At 42.3% G+C, this 26,696-nt stretch overlaps 1 protein-coding gene across 30 annotated transcripts in view; it reads left to right on the top strand.

The window, feature by feature from the left end:
- Positions 1-26,696, top strand: part of MBNL2 (muscleblind like splicing regulator 2) — a 107,125-nt gene that overhangs the window by 19,227 nt on the left and 61,202 nt on the right. For 23 of the 30 annotated variants that reach the window (NM_001163372.4, NM_001163373.4, NM_001163371.4 and 20 more), the window contains one exon: positions 15,764-16,596. The exons of 1 other annotated variant lie outside the window; for it this stretch is intronic. In NM_001163372.4, the coding sequence (NP_001156844.1) occupies positions 16,423-16,596 (174 nt within the window). In that variant the 5' untranslated portion in view covers positions 15,764-16,422. Of the gene's footprint in view, positions 1-10,235; positions 10,389-15,763; positions 16,597-26,696 lie in introns of those variants that run through there. 6 more of the 30 variants (XM_040699560.1, XM_040699526.2, XM_040699478.2 and 3 more) reach the window with 2 other exon arrangements.

Here is a 26,696-nt window from a genome sequence, read left to right as displayed (position 1 = left end):
TGAAGTTGGAACTCAGAAAAGTGCTTATTTTTTTTTTCCCCTCTTTTTGTGGATTCTGAAGGCAAATTCTCAATTTATTATTTATTTATTTTTGGTGATTGCTTTCAAGAAATAGGCTAAGCAAATAATTTTCTCCCCCATCTAAGATTTTCTCCTATCCAGATGGAATTTATTTCCCCTGGTTTTCTAAGAATTTTTTTTTTTTTGCTTTCTCAAATGTGGTTTTCGAGCTTTGGGGATGTACACCAGATGGCTCGAAGTCCTACTCCTCAGCACCCATTTCCTGAACCTGTCATGGTTCTTTTCTATTTTACACAAAATATTTTCTACAGTATTTATTTGGGACAGTGTTTTTGAACTTAGCCTAACCCTTAGTTTGCAAAGTGGCAAGATTTCCACTTATTTTCAAGAACTTGGAATAAAACTTTCAAGAAATGGATATGTATGGTGGTGTTTTTTTTTTGTTGTTGTTGTTGGTTGTGGGTTGTTTTGTTTTGTTTTGCTTTTTGCTTTTAACAGTTTCACCTGGAAGCTCTCAACAGGAAACTGCTTGACACTGAGGTGGGGGAAGTGATTGTGCCGTCGGACATCAAAGCCTAGCCTTAGTCCATTTTTTTTCCTTACCCATTCCCCCTTTCTAGGTGTTTTTTTGGTGCTGTTATTATCAGCAACATAAATATTTCACTCCTACATCTGTGCTGCTTTGTAAACAGACACCTCTGTCTGTCCCTCCCTCTCACATGGGTAGCTGGCACACGTGCAGGTAGTGCCCCATTAATGATTCAAGGTTTTAGCACAGCCCTGCGTTTTATTTATTTGAAACGTTGTGGTGACAATTATGGGTTTTTTTCCTGACAGCTGTATTCGCTGATGGCTCGGACCCTGCCTTGTATTGCTGTGAGAAGTGCTGTGCTGGTTTTCCTACTGTAGCCAGCAAGTGCAAGGCCCAGTGCTATGAGGCAGAGACCCTCAGGCTGATGGAGGTGGGCTGAAGGCCACCTCCATCACAGAGCAGATGGGAGGCCCGGGGAGTGAGGCAGACAGTCACAAGGAACACAGAAGCTTGTTGTGCGGTGTTTTTGAGCAGACTTTTATCTGTGGTGAGGTATCTGTGCCAGAGGACACTTGTGTGTGGGCTGCTGGTGCCGCCGACGGCAGAGCTGCAGTCCTCATTGAGATGCTAGGCATGCAGCAGCAGCACAGTGCAGTGCTCTCCTGAAGCCATAGCACATGTGTTAGAAAACTTTTCACGGGTGTTTTTTTTTTTCAGTTCCCTTGTATTTCAGTTGCTCTCTGGATTGCTTTATTGAGATAATTTTGAAGGATAGGGAAGGGGAAATACTTAAAAGCAAAGCGTGAAGGCCTTTCAAAGTGACTGTCCTGGAATGTTTAGGAAGCCAGTACCTTTTCTTCTATTTTTTTTTTTTTTAAGACCTCATTTAATGCTGGGGATGTTTTGTGATGGGGCTACTTTCAAAGGCTTTGCAATCTACGGCAGCAACTCTTTGAAGTAGAAATGCCAGCAGGGGACAAGCTGGCAGCTTAATCCTTGGTATAAAATGTCCGAAGTGGTAAGAAGCCACCGCATCCATCCCAGGGGGAGGAGCTGGAGGGCCACACCTGGAATTACATCCGTCTCACAGACATGGACTTCATCCACAGAGCTGGGAGTGGCTGGACTCTTGTAGAACAAGAGGGATACAGTTCCCTTTCACCTTCCTGTTGTTTTCCTACTTTCTATCCTTCCTTCTCTCTCCAGTCTCTTGGGGAGCATGACCCAACAACCAAAGATGAGGGGCTGCAGCCTGAGAACCAGTGCCTATTTCTGCCAGTTTGCCTTCCCAAGCCGATTACTGCTCCCCTTGCAGAGCAGGGCAGTGGCACGCTGCCTTTCTCCATGGGGATTTTTCTGCAGAGAGTGGTCTGCAGCTCTGTGGGGCCTGCAGGATGTACATTCATGCCTTTAGGCCCTGAATTGTTCCTTGGAGGTGCCCATTTCTCTTTTGGCATTGAGGGCGACTGAGGAGATGGTGCTTTTCAGTCACCAGGATCACGTTTATGTGCCTCAACATAGGTTGTGCGAGCCTGTGGACTCTGAAATCTGTTTGAAATAAGAGATGAGTGCTGACTTTCTCATGGGAGGCCTTGAGGATCAGCTTTAGGCCTAGTTTCAGAACTAGGCTGCTTGTAAGGAGTTGCAGTCCCAGTATGGAGAAGGCAAAAGGGTAAGCTGAGGACAGGAATATAGATCTTGATTGGCATGTGACTTCAGTTTTTGGTCACTGGTTTCTGAGCGGAGGATACTCTGTTGGTAAACTCCATCATTACAAATATCAGAGCTCATTATGAGAAGTATGCTATTTAGCCACGTGAGCTTGCTGAGGTGGGGAGCCTCATAGAGTTCACTGACCCAGAACTTCTGCTCTGACTTCAGCCTTCGTGCCATCTGCAAGTACTTTGCTTTTTTACTTACTTCTTTTAATTAAATTCCTTTTGACATCTGTAAGATTCTTATCGTCATGAGAGCTAAGTCCCACAATAATCATCCGATTATAAAGATAACTGAATCATTTGCTTTCATTTTGCTTAATTCTGAGCTTTTGGGGATTGGTGTTTTTTTTCAGTTCTTTGCCACGGTTGTCAGATTTGTAACTTTTAATAGAAACTGATAGTTTCCTGTAAACATATTTGTAGATGTTAAGGCTTTATGATGTGCACTTGAAGTTTTAAGGCTTCCATTGATGTGGGTGAGAATTAGCTGTACTGCCGGAGAATTCTGCAGTAGATCTGTGCACTTAAGGATTCTCATGAAAGGAATCAGTATAGGTTATTTTCTTGAAAATAAAGGATATTAAAACTGACTTATTAGTAATGATCTGCTTTGGTAAAGATAGACAACCGTATCTCGTTCTTCTTGGTCATCAAACACTAAAAAGTTAACATAACTTTTTACTTAGGGGAAAGGTAAATACGGTGTTTTTCATCTTGGGAACACTTCATCTGGAAGGTAAAAATAATTACCTGAAAGAAGTACTGAACAGAACAGAGACAGCAGACAAGTTTCTGCTTCACTGATTTAGAAATGGTGAACTTCTTTGATTTATGTTCCCTCATTGACTCCAGTGCTTTAGTTATGAAATTTGTTTTCATACACACAGATTGTGCTGTGCCTTATGCTGTGGCAGGATTGTTCTTCAGATTTTTCCTTTCTCATCAAGTGAGACAATAATGAAGTCAAGAAAAAGAAGGGGGGGGATCTTAAATTGAGGATTTCCATCTAACATGACACAACTATAATAATTAAACTTAAGTAAAAACATTTTAAGATGTAAATGGAGTGAACTATGTTTCTAACACATCCCAAACGTGTGAAACTAGAATACCACTGTAGCCAAAAACTTTCTCTCATTTCTCTCAGAGTATAATAGTGCTTTTTCGGTAGTGGACAGGCAATTCTATTCAGTTCCATTAAAGTGGTATCATGGTTACTACTATTTCAGATGATAGACAAAGGGATAAACATGTAGAAGAACCTTATGAATAGTTTTTCAGGATTTCCAGAGTTTACACGTTGTAATAGATTGAATGTCTCTGTGAAATCCAAATATTGGTGATGTATACTTTGCAGCCCATGAAGTTGCACAGTATTACTTGAGGGCGTAATTCTGACTGAGAGGAAGTTAGTAGATTTACATTTTATTTTATTTTCTAGTCTGGTTTTATATTTCGTGTCCTGCTTGCTTTGTCCTGGAAGTGTGTTAGGAGTTCTTCTCTTTTCATACATTAAGTGTCATGGATCAGTACATGTATACAGGCTGGAGGTCAGATGAGATATAATCTCTTCTTTACAAGCTAAGCAAATACCACATAAAAATTAAGTCCACTCAGCACAGAAATCTATTAAGTCATTTTTTTGCAGACTTGTTTTCTGAAGTAGAAGTAAAATCACAGCAGTCCATTTTCTTAATGTTTATAAACAGGCGATGTTTTATCTCAGAATGATGGTTTTGGTGTTGTTTGTTTGACCAAATCTAAAATGTTTTTGTCCTGTTTGTTGACCTTGTAACACAGAAAAAATTCTTTAAGGCAAAATAAAAAGTGCTTTCAAGAACAGTACTGTCTATCAAAGTGAGACTTATGCAAGTTTAAGGGGATTTTTTTTGTGTTACAGTTTAACAGGGAAGTTACACAGGGCAATGCAAACCATAGAACGCAAAACCAAATGTTCATTCAGATACCCATTTGGGACTAAGCTTGAAATACAACAAACAAATTAGACCTTTGAAAAGGACGAGACTGCTGAGACTTATATTAAACAGTCCAAATCTTGTGCTGCAATTTGAGCAGAAAACATTCTCTTGCCAAAAGCCGGTTGTTTGCACTCGGTGTCATGAGTGTATCCATTGCTTTGGAAGTGCTCACCAACACCAGGCTGTGCTTAGCAGTCTCAGCAGGAGAGAGAAATCTCTGTAGTTACAGGTAAGCAGATGTATAGTAGGCAAAGGGCTGGAAAAGTGCTCTATCAAAACATTTCTGGGAAATGAGTTTAGTGGAAATTTTCATGGAAAAAAAATGCTGCAATTCCTCGTTTCCCTAGGATGAAAGAACTTTCACAACTTCCATATCAAGAAACGATTTATAATGTATTCCTGAAGAGCTGTGTGCTTATCCGTGATGATATTTCAGTTACAATATAATGGTTCTACCATATGAAAATAAAATACACAGGTGGAATTGTTTCAGTGTTGCTAAAATACTTCTTTCTCTGATAGTTTCACCCTTCAGTTGGCAGAAGCATTGGGATGCATTGAGATTTTTGTTTTCATAAGAGTCTATTGATTTGAAGCAAGGGTGTGTTGTGGGTCTTTCTTTATAACCTTGGACTGTCCAAATAACCTTGGACTGTTGCTGCATACCCAGTCAGTACTGTTACCTGCTCCACGCTCACCTCAGCTCCAAAGCCAGCAGAAATGAAAAAAGAAGGCTCTGTGCTAAAGAGTATTAATACTCTTCAGTATATAAAGACTATTAATACTAAGGAGTATTAATACTCCATATGAAAGTTGGTTTTACAACAGCCTAACAAGTTTTTTCCTTTCACAAATCTGGAAGTCATTTGTGTCCCGTTTCACTATTGTGAACAGCTGAACTTAGCACGTGGCAGGAAAAGTGAGTATAAATTTACCTGGTGTTGTCACTATGGGCTGATAAACTTCTTGAGCTTGTTCCCGTGTATCCTCTTTACCCACTGTATAAATGCTTTGTTTTCCATTACTTACTTTAAAAAAATGAATTATTCTCTAAAACTGGGTTAAAAAGTAACTTTCTTGAAGTGCCAATAGGTGGGGAGCTTTTTGGTCCAAGATCAATGTGACCCATTTTTATTGGGTCAGCACTTCCTAATCAGTGCTCAGGCAAAAAGAAAGGTCAGTGCTGCAGATCAAATCCCAATTTCATCAGATCAGAAAAAAACAAGGGTTTCATGTGCACTTCTTCCAGTTGTAAATGCTTCCTTTTGGTTCAGGATGAAATAGAGGTTTTCGGGATTTCCTGGAAAACAGAAATTCACCAGATTTGCAAGTACTCTGAGGAGAGCACTTTGTTGTTGCTTTACTGTCAGTTGCAAAAGTAATCTTTGAGAAAAAGCCTTCTCTTTCTGAACTCATGATTCACTGACAACGCTATCTTCAGAACAGACCAAGTGAACCTTCTTTTTCTCCCTCTCTTTGGTGCTGTGTGGAAGCAAACAAGCAAACGTTCTTTGAAGAAACCAACATTTCTTCATGATGAGTAAGGCTCTTTGAGTAATGGCTTTCAGTGAAAGGTTTCAGCTTAGGTTATTTAAAACCTTTGCTGTTTGTCTGAATGTTGGCATAAAAGCATTAATTATTTTATGAAGATATAATAGAATTGCTTTTGAAGGTACTTGGAAACAGTCTCATACTCCATAGGTGACGCTGAAGTTAGGTCTGTTCCATCTTTTTAACTGCTGTAAGATATAAAGTACTCTGACATATACATTTAATCCAGCTATGCAGTACGTCCCATGAGATATGTAAGAAGTAAAAGGCTTGCATACGTTCAACCTCATGATGATTTCTTTAGTTCTGGAAGTAAATAAAACTGTGTTTGTATGTTACATGCTCACCACTAATGGAGAGAGAAAGGGTAATTGAATATTTGTTTTTAAATGGGCACTGGTAAAAGATTGCCTGCATAGCCCTTTGAGAAGCAAATACAATATACATATTATTTATTTTTCCTGTTGTAGGGGCTTCCCTATTGCAGTGAGTTGCCTCCAAAATGTGCCTGAGGCTGTTAGGAAATGGTCTGGCAGGGCACAATCAGTGTGCCAAACTTTGGATCTTTCAGATGTGCTCTTGGGTATTCCTTATTCTCTCTGATCCCCCATTGGCTTACAAACACAGCATTGCTTTTAGATAATGCATCTGGAGATGCAGAAGGGATCTTGGTGTTTCTTCCCGTGCTGATAGTTCTTAAAAGCACTTCTCAAAGTTCCACTGAGAGTGAAAGGAAAAGATTTAACACATTCAGGAGCAGTAAAAAGGCAGTAATAACACAGATTTAGTTAAGGGTTGTTTTTTTGTTAGTCACCTTACTTCACAGCAATGTATTTTGTTTTAGAACATGCGTGCATCTCTGAAATCTTAATGGGTTTCCTTCCATATCAGCTCTCTCCTTCAGAGAGGCCAATCTTTTGTCAACAATTGGAAACCAGTCAGATTCCCTCTCGGTATCCCACTTTTTGTGTACGTGATGCTGAAAGACACTTCTGACAGGGCAGCATTCAATAAGGGAGTAGGCAAATCCATGGAAGAAAAATCCAATAAGATCTGCTAGACACAAAGGCATCAGTAAGAGGTAGGAATATATTCCTGCAGTTGCCATGCTCTGCTGGCCCAATTTCATGGTTGGAGATGGGATATTGGGCTAGATGGATGTTTTCAACTGATCTGCAAAGGTCATCCTTACATACCTTAGTATCCTCAGTTAAAATGGGAATGGAGAAAGTGGCGTGGAGATGCAGATACCTCTGGATGGTGATGTTTCTTGGAGCTTGTGCAGGGAATCTGTTTGTCAGAATGGATTTACTGCCTAAGAGACGGTCGAGGTTAACAGTATTAGATGGTGCTCTTGCTACACTCTCCTCCAGAGCTTTTTTGGCTGTGCCATGCAGCTTTCTAGAGCTGGGTAATTTGTTGGAATATATTATTAATAATGCTATTGGCTGTCTTAAGTGTATTTCTAGCTTGCAAGCTCAACATTCCTTAATTTACATGGAGTTCTCAGTTCGTTCAGAGCTGCCCCGTCTCTCCTTGGAGGGGGATACTGCCTGTGACATCAAGAAATATCTTTGTAAGAGTTCTGTCTTCTGGGCTTAGTGTGAAACTGGAGAAGAGAAAACAGAAAACTGACAGCAGCCTGAGCTCTTTAAAACTGCACTCCTTTGTAACAGCGTGTTGCCGATCCTTTGGCAGGTGAGAGCAGTCACTTGATCATGGACTCGCTCCACGCCAGTCCAGGACTATAAAAATTTCAGAGCATATATACACGCTCTTCTATAAATATGTTTACAGTCCTAAAAACATCGATGTACTTCTGCAGCTGGGTGTGCGTAGGACCTCCTAACGTTCTGGGGTACCCTTCCCTGGGGAACCAGGTTTGATTAATAACTGCTGCGTGGTGCACTCAGCCAAAAGCAAAACACCCGTGTCCACCAGAGGCCAAGTGATAACGTCATTGCTGCCAGGGATGATTAACTCTGCTCCCAGAGGCACAGAAACAGGATTTGCTTTAGCCCCTTGTCAAGGTGGGAGCAGAATGTTATGTACGAATTCGTGCAGCTTGAGGACGAAAACTGTTTTCATTGGGCTTGAAAACAAGAAGCGTTTAAGTTACGGACCGCGAAAGAAGATGAGGACCAAGAAAGAATGTGAAGGTTCAGTGGAGCAGGTTTAAAATCATTATAAAAACCAAGTGTTTGTTAGAAGAATAACTATTTTCTACAACTGCATTTTAACGGAAGCACAATAAGTATCGGTTTAATCGGCTTGACTTCTTGAACACTGTGATGTTAGAAAGTACTCCTATGGCTTCCAGTCACCTGGAGACTCGAGCCTCAGCAGAAATACTTCACGGTCCATTACCAAGGTAGCGCAAGGGATGGCTGAAGAGGTCCTGAGCTGTGGCTGTTGTTTCACAGCTGGCAGCACACTTTCCTCACCTCTTTCCCAGGGGACAGAGGACACTGGTGGTGTTATGTTGTACTGCCAGCTCCAAAGCACGCAGCAGGTTTTTATAAGAGGCCCCGCATTATGCTGTAAGTGGTATGGAGCGTACTGAGAAACCTGAAGCTCAGAGCACCAGAAGGAGCAACGTGGCGCATTAGCGATCTTAGCAAGGAGAACGTGGCTCATTCATCAAAACTGATATTTGGAGGTTATGCACAGTTCAAATGAAACAGACGGGCATTTTCTAACCTGTCCCTGGATTTCTGTCAGCTTAACTGAAATGGTTAGAATTGGCTCTTGGCAAATTTTCCATTTGTGTTGCATGTGACGAGTGTTCGCCTGTAGTTGTATAACAGACAGAGAGGTGTAGAAAAAGTTATCTGCAACTCAAGCAAATGACATAAATAATGGTTCTTTTGTAAGTTAGAACACGGTTGACTTCAGTAGAGTTCAAGTCAAATTAATACAGGAACTGGGATTAGATTTTTAGTGTTTTTGGCTCTTAGCCACTTGCTCAAAGTATCAGCCTTCCTCCCTGATAGGAGAGTTGTGTTTCCTTCTTCATTTGAGCAATAATGGTTTATTCAATGAGAAATGGAAGCCGCTTACTGTCTTTTCAAAGAAGCGTTGGGGGGAGGAACTGTCTAAATGATTAAAGAAACATTCAAAATGCCATTTGAAATTTGTAGGAAAAAATGGATTTATCACTTTCTACAACAATTGAATGTTTTTGTTTCTTTTTTTTTTTCTTAAAAATGGCAGGAAGGTTTTCCATTCGTATTTCCCATCAAAGAACAGATGTTGTTTCATAAGGTCTTTCTTGTTTTCTGCTGTTTCCTGTAGGCTGAGAATATTATTTTTGTGACTTCACAACAGCTGAGAAATGAACCAGCAGCCTGCCTGATGCTTTTTATGACTTTAATTCTCCTGAAATAGGCTAGGACGTTACTGAACTTGATACGCTGCACAATCTTAGTAGATGCTCTAATATTAGGTTACGTATCAAAAATATGAATGAGACTTTAGAAACTGGTTCACAAGAAGAGTATAAAACTGACCCTGTACTCACTGATGAGGGATATGCCTACGTTGCTTATCGCTTTCTAGTCTTGTCCCCTAATCTGGTGGGCCAGTGGAGTGAGAGAAGCTTATCTACCAAACAGAAATCTTTAAGAATATGATATATTCAGACGTGATTAACAAGCATGCCCACTGTCATATTGCTTGTTGGTAGAATAATTTTCATCCATTCACAGTAGCGTCTTTCGAAATAATATCCTCTCTCTGTTGGTTAGCGGGGGATTTTTCACAGAGAGGCTTAACCCAGCTTGGTCAGCCTTACTTTCCAGGGACGGGGAGCCTATTCTGTCTGATACGGCATTATAAATGTAGGGCCTTGCATCTGGGAGCCAGGCAGGCTGCAGCAGGAAGATGGAGGGCCGGGAAGGGAGCAGGACGCAGACTGTGGTGCCAGGCCCAGCAAGTATGGAGGTGTGGGCCTGGCTCTGCTGAGGTAGCCGGCGTGCCTGATGCAGGGCTTGTGCCTGCTTTTTACTGCTGTTTTGACTCTATTCCTCATCTGGGAATGCGGGCTGTAGCTGATCCAGCAGGTAACGTGAGGTGCTATGAATGAACAGTTTGTGAGCTGTCAGAAAATCTGCTGGCACAAAGTCAACGTTAGAAAGACTGTTAACAAACGTGAACCGATAGAGAGTACGCAGGATCAGCACGCTGCCATGTGGAGCTTTATGCCCGCCTTTAGCCCAGGATTAAACTGCAGCCTCACTTTCCTGAGCCTCTTGGCAGAGAACCTGAGGGAGAAATACAGAAAGCGGTACTGGGAGTCAAGGAAACAGCAGGTATGTGGCATTTAAATGGTGCTGGAGTGTGCTTGTGGGTTTGTGGCAGTCATTTGATATGCAGCTCCTATTTGTTTTGAAGGCCTGGGGTGCTATTTAAAGCACAAATAGTGGGAAAAATGACATATAAAGGAATGTAACAGTGAGGAGTAGGTGAAAAGCTGAAGTAAAGGCGCACCATCTTCCAACCAAAGGTTGGACTGATGTGCAACCTGGTTGTACAGCCGTGTCCTGGGTGCCTTAAAACTGGAGTCCACTATGCAGCTGCAACTCAGAGGTAGGGCTTCGTGGGGTTTGCATACTTGTTTCTGGCTTTGAGGGTGAGGTGTCATGTTCAATAGCTGTCAGTCTTTGAATATCTGTATTTCCATGATGAATATGTAAAATATGTAACTCAGCATGATTCTGCTTCATATGGAAAAATCCCTTACATATTAGATTTGTACAGGGAATCTCTCCACAAGGTTTTGGCTCACCACAGCAAAGAGCAAAGCGAGTTTCCTTGGCAAATGTCACTAGCACTGAAGATGCATCCACAGAACAGGACACATCGTTAACTCTTGTGTTTGAGTTTAATGGAATATCCTGCACTTCTGGGTATGGTTTTGCTTTGTCCCATATTGCCTGTCCCTGCTGAAATCATTGGTTTGAAACTAATAAGTCCAGATCAAAGGGGATGGCTAAGCTGATGGTCATATTTCTTACAGATAAGTTTACCTCCTGGACAAATAGCTGGAACTCGGTGAATATCATGAGAATCCGAGTGAGACCAATACATGGTTAAGACATGGTTGCTGGTTTGTGGACTTGTGTCGTTGAGAGTGAAGCTTGTGATGGTTATGGTTAACAATGCCTAATGTTTTGAGGCAGCTGTTCTCAATTTCCTACTACTCCCATCCAGAGCTTGAAACTTCAGCTTGAAGTTCTTCATGCCTGGTGTCTGTTGCAGGGTCTCCAGAAGTAATCAAAATGATTTTGTGCTTGTGTATAAGTGTATAAATTTATAGTAGCAATCTGCTTTGGATCAAGGGCTTAAAATTTGGCGGTAGTATTTCTCTGGGCTTAGAGAGTTTGGTCTACTTGAATATGCTTCTATGGTTGGCTAAATTAGCTGTCTCTGCAGAGTTGCAAAATTTTGCATGTTGATTTTGAAAACTAACTTCTCAAGATGTTCCGTTGGCATGAAGCATCCAACAGGTCATTTTTGGGGACTATGTAGGTAGGTCCTGAAAGTGAGTTTTATCCCACCTGATTTCTTGCATTTAACTGAATTTGGGGAGGTTCATATTTTCTGACATTTAGTAAGACTTCTGCCCTATTAGCGACCTGAAGGAGGATCTTCAACTGCCTCATGCCTCAAGGAGGATTTTTTTTTTCCTGATTCTTTTTTATCTTCTTACTTTTTGTTTTTTCTTAAGCAGACTGTTGTAAACAGTTGAACTCATAAAACTAAGTATATTTAGCAAACCTCTACTGACTTGCTGGGAAATACTGACTTGCTGGGAAAGTAGAGTTTGTGTACTTTGCAATTTTGCTTTGGTGTAACTGAGGGTTTCCTGACTTTTTAGTACTTGCCATTGCATATATAGAAAAATATGTGGATCATGTTTATGAACATAGACAATAGCAGCAATAAATTAAGTCCCGTTCTTGATATCTCTCTTATTGAAGAGCTTTGAATACTATGGGGTGGTTAATTCTCAAAGAGTTAAGTAGAAAACTTCTAACTCCTTTTGAGTTAATTTAGTAGTTCTTTTGGAGATCTGTGTTGGGACCACATAGGGTGGACTGTGGATGTGACTCTGCTTCTTTACAAGAAGGTGACTTTACTGCAGACATGACTTCTTGAAGATGAGATCTTAGATCTTTATATGTTTTATCTATAGAAGCATAAATATACCATGCCCAGGAAGCCTCAGCTTCTCCATTACACAGATACTACGCAATATTATAAGTAAAGTCAGACTAGCATATTTTTTTGTTTCTAGGAAGTGAAAATAAAAAGCTCCTGTTTTCCAGCTGAACAATTCACTGGTTTATATCAGGGCAGGATTTTGTGGTTCTTCTAGCACCTGTATGCTTTGCATTATTTGGTACATAAAAGGATTTTTTAATTATTGTTGTAATTTTTACCGGGAAGGTTTATTTGCCAACTTGGAAAAGGAGAAATGATGTAAAACAGAAGGCAGATCTGGAGTCTGACAGGCTCTTTCCTGCTATCTCAGGAGAATATGAAATTGGCAAAAGGCTCCCACTCCTCCATGTCTTGCTGCCTTTCTGCAAAAAGGAAGTAATGCTTATCTGAAAGAAGAGATCTGGAGCTAAATATCTTTTCCAAGTAAATGTCCTTGAATTTATTTCATTTAACAACAACTGAACAACAAATTGAACCCCCTGAGCAAACCAAAAAGCAAAGCTTTCTGCCTGGATAAGAAACCCAATTGGTGCCAAATGCTGTAGGCTGGTGAGATCCTGTTGATTTTAGCAGGGCAGCTTGTCTGGTACTTTGGAACAGAAACTGAAGTTGGAGGGACAGAGTTTACACTTGCTGGAGGGTCCCAGTGTTCTCTATATGGATGTGCTCTGCAGCAAGTGGTCAGAGTGGACTGTGGTGTTAGTAACGGCCTGTAGCGTGACAGGCATTTTATTGAGGCTTTTTTATTATGAACATTTTATTTGTGTTTTCTTTCATAAATCCTATGTTTCTTTCCCTTCTTTTCTTCAATCTATTCACCTTGTAACCATATTCTCTTCTGCTCTCCTTCTAAAATTCCTTCTCCCTTTTTCCTCTGTGTTCTCTTTCTCCCTTTTGACTTTCTTTCACGCCCATCATTTTTTGTTATTCCCCATGATGACCCTTCTATCCTTCCTCCTTCCCTCCATTTCCATAATGAGCCATTTCCATAGTGAGCCATTTCACTTTCCTTCTTTCTGTTCCCACATTTTCCTTCTCTTGAGCTCTTGCTTCAAGATCTTGAACTCCTATGTTCCTTGGTTCCTCCTGTATTTTTTTCCCCAGCTTCTGTCCTCTCCCTTATCCTTGTATTACTTCCCACTCAAACTGTATCTTTCCAAACAGTACTCCGTCACATTCCTGGGATAGGTGATGGACTTATGGCCTCAAGCTGCACCAGGGAAGGTTCAGGCTGGATGTTAGGAAATACTACTTCTCTGAAAGGGTGGTCAGGCACTGGAATGGGCTGCCCAGAGAGGTGGTGGAGTCACCGAGCCTGGTGGTGTTCAAAGAGCGTTTGGACGTTGTGTTGAGGGACATGGTTTAGCGGGAACCATTGGTGAAGGGCGAATGGTTGGACTGGATGATCCTGTGGGTCTTTTCCAACCTTAGCGATTCTATGATTCTACAACAGGTGAGGTATGGCTGCTGCCTGGGATGTGGCCATGAATACACTGGACACAGAAGTGGTCCCCATGTGCCCTGCTGTGTTGGTGCCTGCTTCCTAGGGAAGGCACGTCCTCCTTCAGGAAGGTCTCAGTGCTGTCTCTTCCGAAGCCTGTTTCAGTAGAAAATGCTACATCCTCAACACATACTGAGAAATCACATTGTGATATTTTTGAGAAGATTTCTGAGATTTTTCATGCTCCCCTTCCTTCAGCAAGTCTCTACTAGGATGTTGATATATAGGAAAATGAGAAGTACAGTGAAGCTGTGCTTCATTCCTCTTCTACTCTGCTCTCCCACCCCACACACTGGGTGGTTCTTGCTGCAGTCTCACGAATCTTGTATGTGATTCTGTTGGGCATATTTTTGTAAAAACCATGGCTACAGCCATTTATATAACGTGTTTGCTTTGCCACCACGTGTAACGCCTGTTTTTCTTCAGTCTTCACACCTACTACTTGAAAGGTAGCCTAGTCTTTTGTAGTAGTGTGCAGCACAGCTGAGTATTGCTACTTGTGACTTGGAGCTGCATGCAGTGTAATATTCACCCTTTTCCTAAAATTTCGGCCTGTCTCCTACATGTATTACTTAAAACCATTACTGGCACTTCTGAATTTGAGCACATGGCTCTAGAGAGAATATTTCCTGCTTTGCATTTATCCAGCTAAACCATCAGCCTGACAAACTATCAACTCAACAGGCTTTTTGGGGAGGCCCTCTGCTCTCTTTCCCCCCCTCTTTCCTTTTAATCATTTCCAAGTATTTTCTCACCTCTTTGTACGTTTTCAACTTCACCCCACTCTTCACTGATGCTGTGGGACAACGTTGGTAGAATGTTTAATTAAATAAATGTTCAATTATTATACCGTATCGTGCCACGATTGAGTAGAATTATTTTAAAATATACTCACTCTAAACGTACTAAATTAAATTGTACTAAGACTTGATAGGCATCTTCTGGACGCATTACTGCATGTTTGATTTGAAACTGAATTTTTGAGCAATTAGCATTTCATTACCTGTATTCATGCTAGTAGTAGCAAATTTTGCTTTAGGTATTAATCATGGCAGAATCCTTTTTGATAGTGTTACTAAGTTATAGAAGAACCTTTGCATGCAAAGACTTGGAAGTCAGAACTACGATCTGTTCCTGAAACAGTGTGTGAGTAATTCTTACTCGCATTACTAACAATCCTGGCTTCGATTAAATCAAATGAATCTAAGCACAGAATGGTAATTATTTTGGCATGGGAAAGCTGACAGTGTTTTCAGAGCTATTTTTATTGCCGCATTTTAAAACATCACTTATTCCAATCTTCCCCCTTTCTTTATTCATCTCGCATAAAAATAATCCATCAACTGTTTCTGGCTGTTATCTGCAAAGTGAAGTTTGTGTGTTCCTTTGAAGCTGAACAGAAGGAAACATCATGACCGTGATTTCACTGTCTGCATATAATATAGTCATTTATTAAAAACTGTTTATCACATCTGACCCTTTGTTTTTCAGACTTGTTTATCTATAAAATACCCTAGGTATTTTGTGGTCCTGAAATAGCTTAAGTTCTGTATTTAAAACTCTTAGGCTTTGGTGTTGAACCATGTATTTGTATAGGTACATGAAAGCCAATTTAATAAAAGAAGAAATCAGATAAGGGCTGCTTTGTATTAGAAAGAGCTAACCAGAGGATCTTTTGTGAAGCCTTTTTGAAACAACCTTTGGCTTACCAGGGAACCATTCTATTTTCTGGAAACATGAACTTCTTTTCCTGTAATTTTGTGAAGGTGGTTCTTTGGGATTTCTTTGGGAATTGAGAAATCTAAACAGTATGCTACCGTCCTCATTTCTAAGGAAGAACAAGTAAAAAGCAGCAGTTTCTAATGAAATAACACAATCTAAAGGGCCAAATGATAAATTAATGAAAACTGGTTCTTGTATATTGTTTTGGAGACTAAGCACATTAGATTGAATTGTTTCACAACCAGCATGCCTAATTATTGTGTCTGCCACATTCATCTATTTAAATCATTCCCAACTTTTGGATTGCTGCCTAGAATATTATTGCAGTACGTGTTTCAGCTGGCTATTCCCTTGTCGTGCACTACTTCACGGAGGAGGCTGATTGGGTTTGGAAAAAGAAACAGAAGCAAGTATTGGTAGGGTATTTAGAGCACCTGATAAGAAGCAATGATAGGTTTCATAATGTTGATGCGAACGAGCTGAATGTGAACTGATATTATATTTGTTTTGTCAGGTCAGTGATTTAAAAAGTGCCTTTGTGAAGTCACTTTTATGGGAGAGGACTGCTACGCCTGTGTTTTCAAAACACTGTCTTTGCCAGCTAGACGTTGCCTTGACCTTACCCGTGGCGGAAGATACCTCAACTGTCTTGATTTGCCAATTAATTGATGGGAAACTGAACTCACCGTAAGAGCGGGAAGAAGGAATTATTATTACTGGGACACGAACAAATGAACGCATTGCTTTTCTTGTGTAATCAGTACCAGCAAGCGACCTGCGGCGGACTAATATTCCATCCAAGAGTGCCATTGCATTGAAGGACGTGTGCTTGAACCTGGTGCGGCAGTGATACAGTCAGCAGACCCACACGTTTTACAGACAGAAATGCTCCTGAGCATGATCTTCTTCAGCCAAAAGTCTACAAGCGGGACTTAATGATTGATGAGTAACTGCTCGCTGATAAACTTTCTCTGTTTATTCAGTGTTGTGTGAGTTGGACATCGTTAATCGTCCTCCCCCACTTTTTTTTTTTTTTTTTAAAGACCTTCTTTTAAATTGGAATTATTTTTTTCTGGTGTTTTTTTTTTTTTTTTCCTTCACCAGTAAGTTTGGAAATTTCTTTGGCCTAATTCACTTGACGGCCATTCACAAGTTCTACATCAGCCTTTCATCATGGCTTTGAATGTTGCTCCTGTAAGAGATACAAAATGGCTAACGTTAGAAGTGTGCAGACAGTTTCAGAGGGGAACTTGTTCACGCTCTGATGAAGAATGCAAATTTGCACATCCCCCTAAAAGTTGCCAGGTTGAAAATGGAAGAGTTATTGCCTGCTTTGATTCCTTAAAGGTAAGGAAGAAAATTGCATGTGCAACGTAGTTGCTGATATATTGTACTGAAAGCAAAAATTGAAATTGAATTACAGCTGATCAGAAAGTAATCGTGTGGTTTGTTCTTGGTAAGATGTACGTTAATACAAGTGTTACTTGTCTTAATTTTTGTTTATTGAAGCTCTGAAAAGATTTCTCTCTAAGGATTTTTCTTTTCCAACGTCAATATGTTGTTTACTGGAATGTCATATGACTCTGGGATACAGGGTTGCTTTCAGCTGGTGTGACAACTGTACTTACATTTTATAAATTACCATTGTTTCACTGCAAATGAAAATAGGTGGTGGCAGAGGACTGGGCCATTGTCAGAGTGCAAGTGAGTCAAATGCCATTAGAAAAAAAAAGTGCATTTTCATTTAAATCAACAAAAGTAAGAACAGTCTATCCGTTGCTTCAATTTTGACACAGCGGGTTGTTTACCCTTTGTATTGCAGACTCCAAGAGAAACGAATAACGTTGCTCTTTATGTACATATTAGCATAGATAGCCATCTAAGTTTAGAACGGAGCGAAGGGATTCTCTCCTGCGGAGGAAACCTAGCGCTTATACGGGTGGACCGCGAGCTCTGTGTGACCCGCAAATGGCATCACGCATGCTTCAGAAAGCTATTTTAAAAGTTCTGCAAAAATATTTGGCTCTGCTGAAAAGACTGTGGATAACCCCATGGGGTTTGAGGAGTACACGATGTTTTCTGTGAGGATGCGTTTGTATACTCACGTAAACAGAAGGAAAACAACCTTTTTTGTGTGTGAGTGTGTATAGTAATGTATGTGTATAATAATGACCTGGAAAAGTTAACCATTAGAAATTTTATTTTGAAAGCTTGGGCAATTACTTTGTCTTTTGGGAGTGGGGAATGTATTGGGCTGCTTTGTAAATTCAGTTCCGGAGATGGGACTTTCAGTTGCCTACTGAGAGCTCTTGCTATGACAGTATCAGTGCGAACGAGGAGAAAATCACATGTTATTTGAAGACATTGGTTTAATTCCATTATACTGTTGAAAATTTGTAGTTACAATACAAAACGCTCTACTACTCACTTCTTTTTCTGGGTGTTCTGATTTTTTTCCCCCTCTTCTTTTGAAGACTCAGAAGAAGGTAACTTGGTGGAAGTGTTTATGTTCTGTCTGTCCTGTAAACCAGAACAGCACCTTTGGAGCCATCACATCGAGTGCTATTAATGACCTTAATCCATGGATTACTGCACGATAAACTGCAGCAGCGTCTTTGTAGATGTTCCAGTACGTTGGTCACTTGCCAGTGGGATGATTTCTTTTTCTTAAATGGACAGGCCAGCAAAGGGGCAATAAGTAGCCTTCATAGAAAATATGCAAGGCGGTGGAATTATTTCACATACAAAGTTTTCCCTGTTGTAGAGACTCAGGAAACATTTTACAGACTGCCAAAGAAGTTTAATGTAAAACTAAGGCTTTTATTTATTTATTTTGAGTGTTTGTATGTTTGTAGAACTGTAAGATTTTGAATTGGTCAGGCCGTAGCTTAATTCTTCATTTCTAACATCAAACCTGAATCCGTATTTCATCCCTATAACCCTGGGGATTAGTGTGAGAGGAGAATCGTTCTTACGTTCTTCTGGTTCCCTGACCAAAGGAGTTTTTAAACAACAGAAGCCTTGGCCATGAGGCAAATGAGTGCCGAAGCAATAGTCTTAATTTCAGAGTTTGGAAGTACAACCTTAGTAGCTATATAGATGAAAGCAAATCTGGGAAGAACCTCAGTTGACCTAAAACCCAGTGCTCTGAGTGTGTGCTCTCCTTCTTTTTCTGGAATAAAGAAGGAATTGCTGTTATGAAGCTGCAAGTGGTCACAATGGGCTTTGTTGCTTTCTCCATGACTGCCCTTGCTGGGCAGGAGGCCTGATGTGGGGCAAAGGGCTCTGTTCATCCTGTAACAGCAGGGCTGGCAGGGCAAGAGGCTGCTGCATCTTCAGAGCTAAAGCGTGCTTGTGCTGCTCACCTGCCCTGACAGTGCAGGGTGCCCGAGGCTCCGACACCAGTTATTTGAGCTGGAGGCTTTTGTTCTGGGATGATCACCACCCGAGAAATGGAACTTGTGTTGCAGCCAGAGTTAATAATGCAGCGAGGGATTGCTGCGGCTAACTTGCTGACAACCGGCATCGTTGCTCAATGGGAAGAAGTCCGAAACCATTTTAAAAACAAAGTCAAAGCAAACAAGTGCGTTTTGTCCTTGTGCAGTAGGGCACCAGCTCTGATGGGCTGGCACTTCCAAACCTGGCACTGGGGGCCAAAGCTGAGCTGCCCTGCCCTGTCCCTTGCGCCGTAGCTCTGCCCGCAGGCAGCTGGCAGAAGGGAGTGGGCACCCGTGCCTCCCGTGCTGTGTTTGTCAAGCTCATTTGATCAAATTGCCGGTAAAGATGGGATCAGAACGAGAAGCCCAATTGCGGCCTGAAGCCACAGAGGCAGAGGCTCAGGTTTCCTCCCGCTGGCCGCTGCAAGCTGGCTGCTAATGTCTGCAGTCACTGATAATGTCCGCGCAGCTCAGCATCAGTCAGAGCCCAACCTTCAGTACATGGAGGGCTTTCAGGAATCGCTGAGAGTGCATGGCTCGGGGCGGTATCAGCGAGTATCCCGCACCCGTTATCTGCATGACTCCAAAGGGTGTTTGCAAATTGATGCACGTATGGCAAGAATGTGTCCGGATAGCTCGATTTGTTTATGCTGTTGGTGGAGAGGCTTCTGTTGTTCGCCACATAAATCTATCTGATGGCGCTGATGCTCTCCGAAATGCTGGCGTTAATCGTATGGCTTCGGAGTAACGCTTTGGAATTCAACAGGCGGGATAACATTTTATGTAAATAAACAGTCCGGAGTTATAGATAAAATCAGAATTTAATTAAAAAAAAAAAAAAAAAAAAACAGAAGCTGTTTTCTTTTCTGAGCATTGAACCATACTTTAATGCGGGCAATTATTTAGAGTTTATTTGTATAAGAGCCAGAGCTTTGGAGACTTAGCATTTTTGCTGTCTTGGTTTGGTGCTTCTGCTGTAAAAATAAATTACAGTGAGTAAGAGGAGTGTCTTTGGATAAATATCTTCCTATAATAAGGATATTTTAGTCTAAGATTGAGGTATGTATTACATTTACGTGGTGCCTAGCAGCTACAGCACCTCTGAAAGAAATCAGTCAGACACAGGATAGAGCACTCAGGCTGTGGCTGTCCTTGAACCACAAATCCTAAGCAACTTCAGAGAAGGAACTTGCACCCTCCAGATGTGTTCTTCCTTCTGGTTATCTGGGACAGGAGAGGGAGCAGTGTGGTATCTGTATGTGGCAGCTGGAGAAGACTGGTGAAGAACCTGTGTGGAGCCAGTGGACAGTTCAGCAGAAGCCCACAGAGATGGCAAGAGGACTGGAGCACCTCTCCTGTGACAAGAGGCCAAGGAAGCCTGGGAGAGCTCAGAATGGAGTGAAGGCTCAGGGGGATTTTACCCATGTCTATAAGTACCCAAAGAGAGGGTGCAAAGACTACAGAGCCAGGCTCTGTTCGGTGGCACCCAGTGCCAGGACAAGAGGCCATGATCACAAACGGTAGCCCAAGAGGCTCCATCTAAACACCAGGAGCAGGTGATGGAGCACTGGCACAGGCTGCCCAGAGGCTGTGGGGTCTCCTCCTTGGAGCTCTCCAGAAGCTGCCTGGCCATGGGCCTGGGCACCCTGCTCTGGGTGGTGCTGCTGGAGCAGGTGGCCTTTTCACCTCAACAGCTCTGTGATTTTGTGACCAGAAGCATTTTCACTGTCTTTGCCTGTAGCCTCGTGATTGGTTAAAGGTAGTAAAAGCTGATGTTAAGAAAGGAAATAATCACAGCGAAGGGATGCTCAACTCTGGGCTGCACCACATCCTTCTTTGTGCCCCCATTGCTGTCTTGTGGTTGTGCAGTACACCAGGCTGGGAAATGGTGGTTGAAACAAAGTTGTTGTTGCTGCTGACAGAAGGGAGCGACTGTGGGGACCAGCAGAGCTCTGCTGCTTCTGCAGGGATCGTGCCATGGCCTTAGGCCCAGGCTTCTGGAGTCATGGGATTGCATCAGAATCCAAGTTTTCCCGTATTAAAGGGATCTATTTGTAGGTCTGCTGGTTCCAGTAAAGTAAAAGGTCAGTAGAATGTAATGAATGTTGTTTGCTTTTAACTCAGAAAGCATTTTTGACTCTGAATACCTGTCCTAGTAACACTTGGCTTTAAACCCCCCAAAATTTGCAACAACCGCCCCTCGGACTGCTTGCAGTTTTTCAGATCCAAAATGCTCACTGTCTAGGCTCTGAATATCCTTCATCTGTGAAATGCTCCAGGCTAGACAGAAATAGCTCAGGACTAATGAGCCTAGTTCAATTGCAGGCCAGAAACTTGCTGATGCCAGCTCCTGCCACATGGGCTTCTGAGATAGGGTTTGGCGTTTTTTGTTTGGTTGAAGAAGGAGCCTGGTCTGAACTACAGAGATTACTTCGGGGGTTAAGAGTGTAGGGGATCATTCCTGTTACTCCTGTAGGCACTGGTGCAGCAGTCAGTAGATAAGCACCCATTAACCCTTCAGAGATAGCGATGCCTCCAGCATCTGGGCTCCTTCTAGCAGGAGCCCTTTGCTGCTCTGCCAGCCAGTGCAGCACCTGAAATTGAACCAGGCAAGTGGCTCCCACTAGCTTAGCGCCAGGATGAAAGTGGCTTCCAGCTAATCCAGTTGCCTGTGGCTGACATGGATTAAGGCGTATTTACATGACGAAGCCCAGAGTCTTTGTCGGTGGACAGGAAAGCAGCGAGCTACTGAAGAAGCACTGCCAGTCAGAGCCCTCTGTGTTGGCTTATTACCATACTGAAGCCTCACTGGGACTGCTTCCCCTTAGAAGGTTCCCTTTGGATGCTGCAGTGATTTTGGGTCTTGTGATGAGGCCTATTTAAGGGAAGTTTCAATTTCAGGAACTCCTCTGTTTATGTTTTCGTCCTTCTTGCTCAGTTCAAGTAGCTTAATTCTTCAAAAGTGAAGGACCTGGATATAAAGCACTTCATATATTGCATGCAGAGTCCTCCAAGTTCAACACTGCAAGCAAGCAAACCTGTTTTCAAGACTTACTTGTCCTGCTAGAGGTAAAGAACAAAATCCTTTAAAAGGAATACTACTATATAATCTCTAGGGACAAGAACATGCAGAACTTTGCTGTATTTAAAACAAATATATAAGAAAACACATTAAAATGAGTAGTAATGCCTATGAGAGGAAGAGGGGAGAAGCTTGGCAGGTAAACATATGTTCATGAGCATTTCAGCAGGAGCTGACTCTCGTGTTCTCAGGCTTTTAAATTACAGTCTGAATACTCTTGACCTTTTCTGCCAGTCAACTACTAGAAGGATACACTGTCTAAGCTGGTACAGACAACAGAGGAGATATCTTAAAGATACTGTCACTGCAAATTTTATGGTGGCGACAAGAAAATGAAAGCATTTTTACGGCTGGAGTTGGATTTTCTGTATTTTTTTTTTCCTAAGCTATTTACTAGTGTCTAAATACATTGAACTGTTCTATTTACTGAGCCAGCAGACTAGTGTGAACTGTTCATTTGCATTTTCATGAAAGCCTTTTAAGAACACGCCTATCTGGTCTCATTTGGCACTCCAGAATAAAAGGTAATTGAACGCTGTACACAGTAGACCTGTTTACCAAGTTAAAAGGGTTCCAGGAAAAAAAGAAATTTTAGGAACATCCACTTTGTTGAAATATCTGAAACTGAAAAGAATCTGTGTCAGAAGGACTTTGGTTTTATTTAGAAAAAGGAGGGAAAAAGTCTTTGTAAACTGAGCAGGCTGTCTGCAAGGGGGTGATCTCACAGTTAGGATGAGCCAGCTAGCCGTTTGCATTTATGCAATTCTTTTAGGGATCTCTAAATGCTTTATAAATGTTAAGGAATCGGGATCTTATCACACGGTGGGGTAGGTGATACCTATTCTCACTTTGCAGTTGAAGCAATCTGGACAGATTGTAGGTGTGAGCCATAGACAGAAGTGACCGGCTGGTTTTGTCCGTACCAGAGAGCATGTAAATGAGCATTCATAGTGTTTTAACTGGCACCATTAAAACTCACAGTTATGCGGTGTGACACTGTTCAAAGACAAGGTGAGTTCAAGGGCTGTGCCTACAGCTGATGGGAACAAGGGAAGAGTGACTGAAACGAGCAAACTCATTTCTCCTGGGTGACAGCATTGTTTGTTCTTTCTGGGCCCGGTGGATTCAGCCAGCTTTGCTGCACAGTGACCTAATTTCAGTTGGATGGAGTAAGTTTAGGATCTGGGCATGTGCAATTTGCAGCCCAAAACTGTTCAGGTGAGAACTCAGAATCCTGGTCTCCTCTTCATGCATTATCCATGTAAAAAGCAAAGCAATGGGTTCGGTCTTGTCACTTCTTATTACACTTTTGAAAAGTAAAATCACACGTGAACAAGTTACAGGTAGGCTGGCAGCACCTGGTTGAAGCTTTCCTGTCTCTGAATTGCAGAGAAGTGTGAGCATGAAGTGAAATTGTAAATCAAGGCCAGTTTTAGCTCACTGAGAAGTAACTCTGTGGGCTCCCTCTGTGTTCAGAATAGCTGTGGCCACCTTGGGTCAGACCAGGGCCTCGTTTAGTGATGCAGAAGGGCCTGTAGTGTATGTTTAAGAAGAGGCGTACAAGCATGTAATGGCCTCCTGGAGTGCTCTTGTAGCTGCCATTGGTCTGCTGCTCAGGGACTTTGAGAGCCAGATATGATCTGACTGTACTTAATAATTCTTGCTGAACATCTTTCCCCTGGATTTGTCCTGCTGCACACACAACATGCTGCAGCAAAGGCTTCCACAACTTCATTACACAGAGCTGCAGCAAATGAGCTGCCGTTCATTGCAAACCTCTTGGTTTCATTTGATACCTCCTAGGCCTTATACTGCAGCAGCAGAAGAGAACTTGCTAGGAATTATCCTCGGGATAAATCTATTTTATTTTTTTCCCCCAGCTTCCTCTGGAGAGGGTATGCTTCTCTCCAGTGAACTCAAAGGAAGTCTTTTGAGAGTAAATACATAACTTAAAATCTTGTCCTTGAAAATACAGTTTCTGGGATGCGAAGGCCCTGCTTTTTTTTCTTTTTGAGCCCTGGGAATTTTGTGGCTCAGAATAAAGTTCAGATGTTGCATGTAATTACGTGGCTGTTTTTCCTGAGAATGCAGGTATGGCTTCGTGTTGCACCCAACCCACGTAACTGAGAGCTGCTGCTGAAGGAGGTAGTTGCATCCGGTCCTATATTCTGCTACACCTAACTGTGTTGTTTTTTGTCTTTGTTCAAGTCATCAGTCACTCATCCACACAACTTGTTCGAGATGATCCAAAGGGAAGGAAAAGAACTGCATTCAAATCTAGTGGAAATTAAGGTTTAATGGAGTTTAAGAAAGGAAAATCTCTTTCTGAAGGTTCTCCCTCTCTCTGAGTTCAGGGACTTGCAGTTATTCCTGCCTTGTCAGTCACTGTTCTTGTTTGTTTTCTGCAAAACCCTCAGTTTTTATATTCCAGTTTTAATTCCTGTACTCCTCCCAGCACCTGCAAGTTCCTTGACACCTTCTTTTTTTTCTGTTTGCCTCCCTCCCCTACATTCACCTAGCTGTCTCCATGAAAGCTGTGCTGGCTTACCTAAAGGTATGGTTAAAAACCAACAAGTTGAAGCACTATGCAGACACACTTAAAAACCCCTGAAGTTGGCTGGACAAACATTCACTGCAGCACAGGCCCTGTCCTTTGCTAGATTTTGCCTCTTGAAGAACATTTCTCCTCTGCTTCAGAGCAGTCCAGAGGCGCAACCCCACACTGCTGCCGCCCATGGCTAACCACAAGGCCTGTACAGGCCAAAGCCCAGGCCTGCATGAGTAGGGCTGCAGTGCAGGCGCAGCAGCAGCACCATGACTATGGTGGAGCGAGTCCTGACCTGTTACCAGCACCTCTGGAGTGAGAGTTTTGCCCTCAAACTGGAGCTGTGAAAAACACAGAAGCTGAACCAGTTCACTGTGTAGGCAGTGTTTCTGCCTTGTAGAAAGAGCAGGTGTTTCCTTCGGGCCTTGTTTTGTTTCTTTGTTTGTCTCTCATAGCAACAGTACTGTGAGCATGAAGTTATCCAGACCATCACTATTACCCTGTGTTACTAGCAGAGCTGATAAAGTCCAGCACTTCGCTTTAATTTAATATCAGTTGATATCAACCCAGTTGGGCTGCTTGATAACTGAGCCACCCAGACCCTCCTTTGCTCTGAGAGTGTGGGGAACAGCCTGGTCATCATTGAGCTTTGCTGTGATCAGAGCAGAAGCCTTTCATGGCTGGGAGACCAGTTGCTTGTGCCTCCTTGGGCCCATTATGGCCACCCGCATGAGCTAGTGAGTGTTTACTGGCAGCTTTCACTGTGGTAGAACTTGCTGAGCAGGTCCTATGGCCTGAGGAGGAGAATGAGCAACAGAAGCAGTAAAGGTTGAAGGAAAAGGCACTTAAAGAACGGTAGCTGAAGGATGTAGTACAAATATATCTTCTTGTTCAGTGAATCACGTTTTCCTGAGGGACCCGCATTACTCTTTTTGTAGTTCCTGGTCACTGACCGTGCTGGCTTGAGTTAATTCCTGGAACTTGCTGCTTCCAGAAGCCCCTGCAAAGGCTGACAAAGAATATTCCCAGGTAGTTTGCCATACCCCTTTATCTCAGGTGCAGCTGCCACGCAGTTTTCAATCTCAATCTGCATGATGAGGAGCAACTAGGCAGACTGGATAGAGCTGCAGGCAACATTTTGTGGAAGGGCAGATGTTCTTCAGATTCTCATGCTCTTGGGGGTCCTTCATATATCCACTAATTCTCCGTGCAGTTATTGTTGCTGCACCAACCCATACTCCCCTAAGCTTTATAATAACTGGTCTGTGGGTGTAGTGAAGGCATAATTCAATCAGTCTCTGACTCATCCCATCACTAGGATTTTGAACACAAGAGCAATTGCTCACTGCCCACTCCTCCCCCACGCTCCTTATTAACTCAGGTCACTGTTCCTACAGGCTTGCTCTCTCCAGGTCTTCCCACCTACTCTCTTTTTTTCTTTTTTTTTCTTTTTTTCTGGCAGGTGGTCTTTTCTTTCCAGGCTTGGTTTTGTTGTTTTTGTTGTGTTTTTTTTTTTTCTTATGGCCCACGGTATGCAGCTTTCTCTCAGCTCAGGAGTCAGCTGTTCTTCCCAAGCTGTTATACTTGGAGTGCGTTATCAATACAAAACAGGGGGTTGTGTTCAGATGCAGGGAGCTTCCTGATGTAGAAGCCTGGTAGAGTCCAGACCTGTGTTCCTGTTAAAGACTTCTACAAGACTGGAAAGATAAGTTTCGTAGCAAATGGTCAGACAAAACTCTATTTATCTGCAAGTCCACTTGACAGCCATCCTGCTCTCCCAACTCGCATCTCACACAAAGACTGGCACCTTGTTTCTGAGGAGGTGGATTGCACTGGAAACCCGCTCCAAAAAAAAAAAAAAGGAAAGCCGTTATCATTTTAGAGATGTTGGAACTTAGTGTTGAAAGGCTGGTGTGAGGTATCAGTCCCGCAACTAAAATTCAAGAGGAAATCATGTGTGTCTGCTTTCTTCTACAACAATATGTTGTTTCCAGTGGCTGAGAGCATATTGTGCCACCTGGGATTAGATTCCTGCAAGGTCCTGGCCAAAGCAAGGGAAAGAATAGTAATGGTGAAAAAAGACAGTCTTATCATCCACTTTGTCCATGAGCCATAGGGCAAGGTGTTACGAACAATTTTCTCAAAGTCGGAAGGCCCCAGTGCTTAAAAAGACAAATCATTGAGCAGTGAAGAGAAGGAAGTAGATGTCCGATGGAGAACAGCATCATGCATGACAGAGGTAGCTGCATCAGTGAAGTACCAATGGCTCAACATGCCAATGGGGCCGTGCTGCTTCCTGTTGGCAGCTGTGAACCTACAAGCTCATGCAGTGCTATACACCAGTACCCTGCGCAGTGCCATGCTGCTTACTGAGAAAGGACTT

The sequence above is a fragment of the Gallus gallus genome, chromosome 1, assembly GCF_016699485.2.
Source record: "Gallus gallus isolate bGalGal1 chromosome 1, bGalGal1.mat.broiler.GRCg7b, whole genome shotgun sequence".
Classification (NCBI taxonomy): Eukaryota; Metazoa; Chordata; class Aves; order Galliformes; family Phasianidae; genus Gallus; species Gallus gallus.
This window is presented reverse-complemented; position numbering and strand designations above follow the sequence as displayed.